The sequence below is a fragment of the Hevea brasiliensis genome, chromosome 11 (assembly GCF_030052815.1).
Source record: "Hevea brasiliensis isolate MT/VB/25A 57/8 chromosome 11, ASM3005281v1, whole genome shotgun sequence".
Classification (NCBI taxonomy): domain Eukaryota; kingdom Viridiplantae; phylum Streptophyta; class Magnoliopsida; order Malpighiales; family Euphorbiaceae; genus Hevea; species Hevea brasiliensis.
Genome location: NC_079503.1, coordinates 82,191,249 through 82,199,659, shown reverse-complemented (window position 1 = coordinate 82,199,659; position 8,411 = coordinate 82,191,249). Strand labels below are relative to the sequence as shown.

Here is an 8,411-nt window from a genome sequence, read left to right as displayed (position 1 = left end):
GTTTTTCAAATTTTTTCCCCTATCTAATTAATTTCGATTGCTCACAGAGTCTCACAAAACAGTCATCCTACTCATATCCAACTGATCAACGGCCCACAAACCACCAAACCTGCATGATTTGAAAACATCAATTGGCTGTGGGAGCACCAACTCCAACAGATTCCCAAGCAATAATCACATGAATATAATAATATCATTTTTTAATCTTTATGTTTGGCTCTAAACAATGCAAGCAATTATAATATATCATTCATAAAATTATCAAGAATCTCATAAATAATTCATTATGGCTTATAATGCAATTAAAGGGGTGTGAAAAAGAAGAGAGCATGTATTAAAATTTTGCTTAATTTTTCTAATGCTTCAATTAGAAAATTTTTAATTAAATTACTTGTATTTTTAAAATTTATTATTTGAATTTGATAAAGTTATAAGTTTATTTAATAAATTAGAGTCATGAATTTATATTACACTTATAAATATGGAAAATATTTTATTTGATTATAACGTTATTTGAAATTTACTCTAAATGAGTTTTTATTAAATAAAATGGAATTATCTAAATTTATAATTTATATTAATATTAAATTTAAATTCTTTTATTTTATTTAAACATAGCATTATATTTAATTTGAATAATTGCATTATATATATATATATATACTTAACTATATCAGATTAAATTGAAATCGAAAAAAAAACGTAACCGTAAGAATCGAATTATATCAAACTAAACTTATTTTACTAGTTTAGTTCGGTTTTATTTTTCATAAAAAATCAAAAATCGAATCAAAACTGTACTAAAACTAAATTACAGTACCAAATTTATAAATATGTTTTTTAATAATTTTTAGATATTTTTTATAATTTCAATAAAATTATACATTATTATATAGAATTAAGATTATATATATCTTTATTTCTCCTTTTAATTATGAGTTTATATATGTAACCTAATATTAACTTTTATTATTTTAATTATAAATATATAAAATCACTTTACAATAATTAATTACATGACAAAATCACATACTTTTTAATTAAAAATTATGTAATTAAAAAATAGGTATAAAATTATAAAACATAATTATTATTTATTAAGATATGTGTTATAAAATAACTTAAAATTACATTACCTTTCTTATTTTTAATTTTGAAAATTTTTATTGTAAAGCAAAATTTAAACTAGTTAAAATTATATACTTTTTATTCTATAAATTCTGTTTCAAACGGATGCTCAAGCTGAAGTTCTGTGACTCCTCTCGTTAGAAACTGTGGAGGTTGTCATGAATAAGTTGGTAATGTCTATTATATTTGTTTTAGAATCACAAATAGAAGAGGATTCTTCATCTTTAGAGGATGATAATGAAACTGGATAGGCCATTTGCTGAGGAGGGGATTGCCTGCTCTTGCCTAAAATCTTGGAGTCAGAATCCCAGTAAGACCGAATATCATAGATTTAACATTTAACTAACTTGAATATCAGAGTTACTGTCTATAGATTGTTAGTCTCACTCAATTTTTTTTATATAAAAAAAAAATTAATATAACTCATTTCGTCTACTTTTATTTGTGTTTAAGATTTTTATACGGTGATTAAGAAAATAATTAAATTTTTTAAATTATAATAAAATACTCTTTAATTTGATTAAATTACCTTTATTTTACTTATTAAGAAAGAGAAGGTGTTAAGTCGAATTTTAAGAAATTATATAAATAATTATTGTATTCAATAGAGATAAAAATAAAATTAAAAAAAATTAATACTCTTAAATTTTACAAATAATTATGAAAACAAAAATTTTTAGATTTGAATTGATTCAATTTAATTGAATTGAGCGGTTTATGCACAATCCAATCAATGGTTAACTATTTTATCTATTTGATTTAGTCAATTTTTTTAATAAATTTTAAAATATGACATTTAATTCAAACTAAAATTTTATGAGTATATTTAATATAAGTCCAATATTATATGAATATGAGTTTAATAATTGTTAAATCAAATATTAATATTAAGATTTGTGTAAAATTAATTAAAATATATATAATAAATACACAACCTAAATGCAAATAGTTAATTCAATAATTATTAAGTTCAATTTTATATGATCTCCAACCTTATACAGTCGAATTTATTTTTTTTTTATATTTAATTTTATTAGATATTAAAAATTTTAATTATAAATTTGTAATAATTGATAAGTAAAAAATAAAAAAAATATTAATTTGCTATATATATATATTTTATAAAATTTAAAAATAATAGATTTAGATTTTTATTTATGCATTTGAATTTTCATAATAATTAAAAAAAATTAAATAATATTTTTTTATAAAAATATATTAAAATTTAATTAAATTATCATTTATTTTATTAATTATTTATTATATAAATATTTTATAAATAAAAAATAAAAAATTAAAAAATAATTAATATTTTTTAATTTATTAAATGTGATTGATAATTTTGAATAAAGAAAATATAAATAAAAACGAACAGGATAATAATAATAAAAAAATACCTTTGAAAAAGAAAAGTAAAATCATTTAATAAAGAAAAAGCAATAAACTTGGGGAGACGAAACCACCACTTATCTCTATCAACTCGCAGTTATTGTTTGATTGAGCATCCGTTTGCTGAATTTTTCAACCCCAAATAATACTGCACCGCGCCCACATATACATATCGCAATCCCTTTCCTGGTTGCTGAGGTCTTGATTGAAGGGCAAAGAAAATTGTTGTTATTAGTCTTTATGATATATATTTACAATTTTATACCTCTGATATTTGTTTTCTAGTGTATTTTGGGGGGCGGGGGGGAGGGGGGTGTAGAAGGATGGTGATGGGCCATGGCAATCCACATTTCCAAACCCACCTTTTATTCTTTTCTTTTATTTGATTTTTCAGGCTTTTCTTCTTCTTCACAACAACCACTGTTTTTGACACATTTTTTTCTCCAAGATTTTTAGTGCCCAGTTCTTGAAAAGAAGAGTCCCTACTGGACCTTTTGCTACTCCTCTGGTACTCCTCTGGTATGTCTTACTTACCCAGATTTTCTTTTCTGCTTTCCTTTCGTTTTTTTTTTCTCCTTGATAAAGTTGAATATGGGTTTTTACGTGTTCTTAACTTCTTTTTTGGACTGGCTAGTCTGATTTGAGTAAGAGATATGGGGAAGATCTGTGTGCTGTAATGATTAGTGAAGTAGTTTGAATATATCAGATTGGTCTACAATTTCTTGTTTGATATGCAGAATTTTTCTTCTGGGTATTGCAGTTCAGTTGCTTTTGATGTGTTCTATATTTCATTCTTGGATAGAGTTACTCTCTTGTGGATTACCTTTTGTTGATTGAAGGAAAAAGGTGAAATAAAGAGAATGAAATTGTCAAAGATAGATTTGTTTTACAAACTGGTAGTCATTTTCCATTATCAATTGGTTGAATTGTAACTGCATGATATCATAAATGCTTTTTGAGAGGTAGGATTCTCAGATGTTGAAATTTTCAGCTCTGCAACTTAGTTGCTTCTTATAGAACTTTACCTCTGTTGTCTTCATTGTAATCTTTTTCCAATTATTTATGATTTGTGGTTCACTAGGTTAAACTTTATTGATCGGCATCTGTTTGATAGCTTAGAAAATGAAAGAAAAATTGCTAAATACTATAATCAATAGGCTTATTAGCCTGTAAAAAGAATTTAGCTTTTGGAACCTGTGCAGAATGCTAATGTTAGTTGTATTTGTATTAATAATGCTGCCAGGTTTATGTTAAGTTGGATAAAGGCACCTGATATCAGGAATGGGTTCTGGTGATTGGTTTAAGAAAATAATTAGTTTAAAGAAGGTGAAGCAAGATGGTTCAAAGCCAGTAAAGGTATTAATTCTCCAAAGTTTGTATTTTGTTTCATTAGTTTTTCTTTTTTTCTTTTGCCCTTTCTGATTTCATTTTCATAATGATTCCTTCAAAATTGCATTTGTGAAGGTCGTAATAACTTGGTCAATGGCCATAGTTTTTTTTTTTTTTAATAATTTAAAAACTAGTGCTCATTCATGATCTACACAGTGAATTTTATCAGCTCATTCTTGGCATAGTGTGAGCCCTATAATTCTTGCTCAGTCTCCATGTTAACAGTTAATAACAATTTTGAACATAAGGCTAATGAAGGATATAATTATTAATTCAGGCATCACCTCATCTGTTCCTATAATTTGAGACAGGGGTCTTCAGATACTGCAAAATCACGCGGTTTCAAATGGAAGAACCGACCATGCAAGGGGTCTGCTGGTTCTGCTGGTTCTGCTGGTTCTGCTGGTGGCAATCCCAGAGTTCTTGACGTGCCATTTGAGGACTTGGCTGCCATTCGGATTCAAACTGCATTTAGAGCCTATATGGTATGTCCTAGCTACATTATATAAGCTAATTTCATGAAATTAGTTATCTTAGTTTCATGTTGTCAGTAAATGTATATTTATCAATTCTAGCTTATTCACTAACAGGTGTATTGGGTTTTAGACGTCGGTGAACTTTTAACACTTGGAGATTGAGTGAAATAGTGGATCTAAATATTTCATTGCAGTTGATCCAATTAAACTGGCAAGTTATTTCACTTTTGCAAGATACTATTTAGCAAAAAATGAATAATACCAAATCGCCAATTTGACCAATCTGAACTGTGCCAAAAACATATACAGCTCCTTAATCAATTAGCCACTGTGTAGGAATTGATAAGTAAATGGTAAACCTTTTGGCTAATGAACAATAGGTAGATTCACCTTATCAACTTCTTAACATTTCTGAGAGGTATTCTTTCCTGTGAGGAGAAATGAATATGGTTATTATGGTGATTCATGTCATGAGCCAGCATCTTTGCTGTATCCTAGTCTATTTATCCACATTTGATACGTAAGAGTTGAAATTGGTTCTGTGACTCCTTTAACATTGTTTTTCGTACATCTTGGAGGTTTATCATCTCTCTCTCTCTCTCTCTCTCTCTCTCTCTCTCTCTCTTGTGTGCATGCACATGCATCCGCAAAAGGTTATGCATCTGTTCACAGAGTCACTCACGCCACAAACACTTGTATGCATGATACTGGTTAACTTGTCTCCTCATAATGCAGGCCAGAAAAACTTTACGCCTTTTGAAAGGAGCTATGAGATTACAGATCCTGACCCAAAAGGATTCTGTTAAAAAGCAAGCTACAACTACATTGAACTGTGTTTATACATGGAGCAAAATACAGGCCCAAATTAGAGCTCACCGACAAAGTATGGTAATGGAAGGCCGGTTGAGACAGAAGAAATTACAAAATCAACTTAAACTTGAGGCAAAGCTTCATGATCTTGAGGTTAGAATAAATCTTAATATTTATATTGATTTAAAGTTGAAGAATCTGGAGCAGATGTTTAAGTCAGTCATGTGGTCCTAGATGGTAATGGGAGATTAGTGTCTCTTGTTTGTTTGCCTGGAACTACATCCAGAAAACTTTCGGTCCTCTTAGAGCTCCCTTTCTCTGGCATAGCAGCTGTACCATTGTTTATATGTCTATAATGTTGTAACTTTTAGATGGCAAAAAGTATGGACATTTTGTTCATAAAATCAAAAAAAGTAAAAAAGAAAGAAAGAATATATTTGCTTATTTCTCTTTGCATTAGAAATTGGATGCTGAGGAATCCCCATTTACTGGTGGTGGTTCTTTTACGTAGTTATTCCAATGGATTACAGGTAGAATGGTGTGGTGGCTCCGACACAAGGGAAGAAATTCTTGCAAGAATACATCAGAGGGAAGAAGCAGCTGTTAAGCGAGAGCGAGCAATGGCATATGCCTTTTCTCATCAGGTAACTTTTTTCCCCTCATCATTTAATTCTATAAGTATTATCTGCATGACCTCAGCTCACTGGAATTGAAAAGCAAAAAATAAAATGAAAAATCCCATGAATTGCAGTGGAGGGCCAGCACAAGCCAGAACCTTGGGCTGGTTAATTATGCACTTGGCAAAGCAAATTGGGGTTGGAGCTGGAGGGAACGCTGGATTGCTGCTCGTCCATGGGAAATCCGAATCCCTGCTCATACCATCAGTCCAAAGAAAGTGCAAAGCAAACAGACAAACAAAGCTGGTAAAAACACCAATTCACCAACTGCAAAAACCCCAGTTTCATCTAAACCTTCTTTGTCCAATGGAAAGGGAAATCCAAAGCCCCGTAGATTGTCATATCCATCTGCTGAAAAAGGAGCTACACATGAAAAAAGCATTAAAACTGAAGAAGCGAAATCTAGAGGGCAGCAGTTAGTATCTTAGTCCCTGTCCAGTACATAAAGTTGAAAGCTTAATCTTCAGTCAGTTGTTTGGTAAGGAAGGGAAGATTCTTTTATGTATACGTTCTTTTTAGATTGTGTATACAACATGAGTGGTGTGATTGTGATATACTTCACCATGCAGTGCGGAACAGTAGAACATTCTAGGCCAATGTTATAATGCTCCTTACTCTGTCTTTTTTTTTTTTTTTGAAAAATCATTTGCATCTGTAATATAAATATGCAGACGGCATTGTTGGAGTGAAATGATGGTGTATTTTGGGAGGGTGTTACTGTTATACGTTGCTGTTTTCACAAGAAGCCTCTTCAGGTTGATTTTCTAGTCCTGTTTTTTTGGTTCTTTATTCTCATTTGGTGTCAAAATTCTCTGTTAACAGTATTATCCTAATCAAGAGTGAGAACCAACGTCAAAAGATGAACTTCTCCTAAGTTATGAAAAGAATCCAACTGTTGTTGTGGTGAATCATTGAATGTTTCATTACCATTAATCCTTAGCAACAACCATGAGATGATAGAGAGAGAGTTCTTTCATTTCTAATTATGAAGCTGTGGTGAGAACGGGAAAGTATGGTTGATTTTGGCTGTCAATCGGTTCATAGCATTTATGATTGCGTTTGCACCTTTATCTTTTTGCGAGACTTTAAAGATATAGGCCACCTTCCATGGTCCTTACCCACCAAAGTTTGAGCTTTTCCATTTTTTGACTGAGAAAGTTTGAGCTTTTCAACTCTAGAAAGTTACAAAATTGGTCCTGACCCAATGAATCCTTGCTGGCTTTCCCACATCTGGACCCTCATTATTGTTGTTAGGACATCAGCCCCTTCCGTTTGAAATAAGGTTTTCAAATACGGCCCATCAAATTGAGAGTTTTTTTTTTTTTTTTTTTTCTGAAGTTAGAACACAAACAGTACTTAGAGAGAGATAGGACTTATTAAATTTTTTAAATAAATTTTAGATTGAAATAGTAGTATTTTATAAAAATACTTAAAATAAAAATTTATAATAATAAATTTGTTTATATCAATAAAAAAAATAAATTTTGATGTATTATAATTTTATAACAAAATGAATAAACAGAATTTTATATCCTCATATGATTTTAAAAAAATATATAAAATATAAAAAATATAATAATTTAAGTTTCCACTCTAATGCAAATTATTGATATAATTAATTAGTCACACGCGCTGTTCGTGTTAACAGATCGGTTTCTATTCTCGTGAAACTCCAGTGCTCTTGTTTTTTTTTTTAATTGAACTATTTAAACTATATCAGCTTGACCAATTTACTGGATACTCGGATGGTTCACACGGTTTGATTCTAATTTTTTAAAATAAAAAGTTTTATATTTGAATCAAACCGATTATTAATCTAATTTTCTATTAAAATGATCCGATTAATTGGTCTGATACGGTTCTTACAACAATGATTTAAAATCAACCAATGACTTTTTAGTCATTAAGGTTTTTTTTATTGGGATAATTTAATTAGGAAACTTTAAATTTTATTCAAAGTAAATTATTTTCTGAAAAAAATTTAAACGAAACAGTCTTGTAGGCAACAGTAGACCTTCTATAAATGTTATATAATCCACCAACAACCTAGTGTTCTTGCAAACACAGTAGGATTAATTGTCATTAAGCCACCATCCCCATCACCAGACGAAATTGAAGAGCTAGCCATTGAAGAAACTGTAGGGGAAGTTGTCTCCCAGCTGTGTTTTCAGGAATCTGCAACCCCAATTCCTAAATAACCTGAAAGTTTAGGCCCAAAAGAGCTGCCGTTTTGGTCTGTATTTTTTGAAGGTGATACTGGTGATTTTTGTGTCATTTTGACTAAGAGGTCTTCGCGATTATCTACTCACTTAGGTTAAAGGGTTTTCAGACACCCTTTGCTTTGATTTTTAAGGGAAATGTTAGATTTTTTTTTTTTTTTTGAGGATGGAACTGTAATGTCAGTTCAGTTGAATCATTGTTGGTGGCTAACTTTGTTTTGGATCTCTTACTGTTTGGTTTGTGATCAAAGTGATGAGTTATTTATTGAATTATAGGGGCCATGATCATCTCCATTTAATAAGATGATTAATCTCTATTGTTG

At 29.9% G+C, this 8,411-nt stretch overlaps 1 protein-coding gene across 3 annotated transcripts; it reads left to right on the top strand.

Annotated features, from left to right (window-relative positions):
- Positions 1-2,825: 2,825 nt before the first annotated feature.
- LOC110671142 (protein IQ-DOMAIN 9) lies at positions 2,826-6,592 on the top strand. Of its 3 annotated transcripts, none has more exons than XM_058130222.1 (6): positions 2,826-3,036; positions 3,761-3,873; positions 4,218-4,391; positions 5,118-5,345; positions 5,723-5,836; positions 5,944-6,592. In XM_058130222.1, the coding sequence occupies exons 2-6, from the start codon at positions 3,799-3,801 to the stop codon at positions 6,295-6,297; spliced, it is 945 nt and encodes a 314-aa protein (XP_057986205.1). In that variant the 5' UTR covers positions 2,826-3,036; positions 3,761-3,798; the 3' UTR covers positions 6,298-6,592. The 3 variants fall into 3 exon arrangements, with proteins under 3 accessions (XP_057986205.1, XP_057986207.1, XP_057986206.1); XM_058130224.1 differs by lacking the exon at positions 2,826-3,036 and adding an exon at positions 3,043-3,268; XM_058130223.1 differs by lacking the exon at positions 2,826-3,036 and adding an exon at positions 3,342-3,363.
- Positions 6,593-8,411: the final 1,819 nt, after the last annotated feature.

Excerpts from the sequence above, each read along its gene's own strand:
- LOC110671142 (XM_058130222.1), top strand. The coding sequence starts at position 3,799 with ATGGGTTCTGGTGATTGGTTTAAGAAAATAATTAGTTTAAAGAAGGTG. Across the intron at positions 4,392-5,117 it reads CTGCATTTAGAGCCTATATG|GCCAGAAAAACTTTACGCCT; the intron begins GTATGTCCTAGC and ends CTCATAATGCAG. Across the intron at positions 5,346-5,722 it reads CAAAGCTTCATGATCTTGAG|GTAGAATGGTGTGGTGGCTC; the intron begins GTTAGAATAAAT and ends AATGGATTACAG.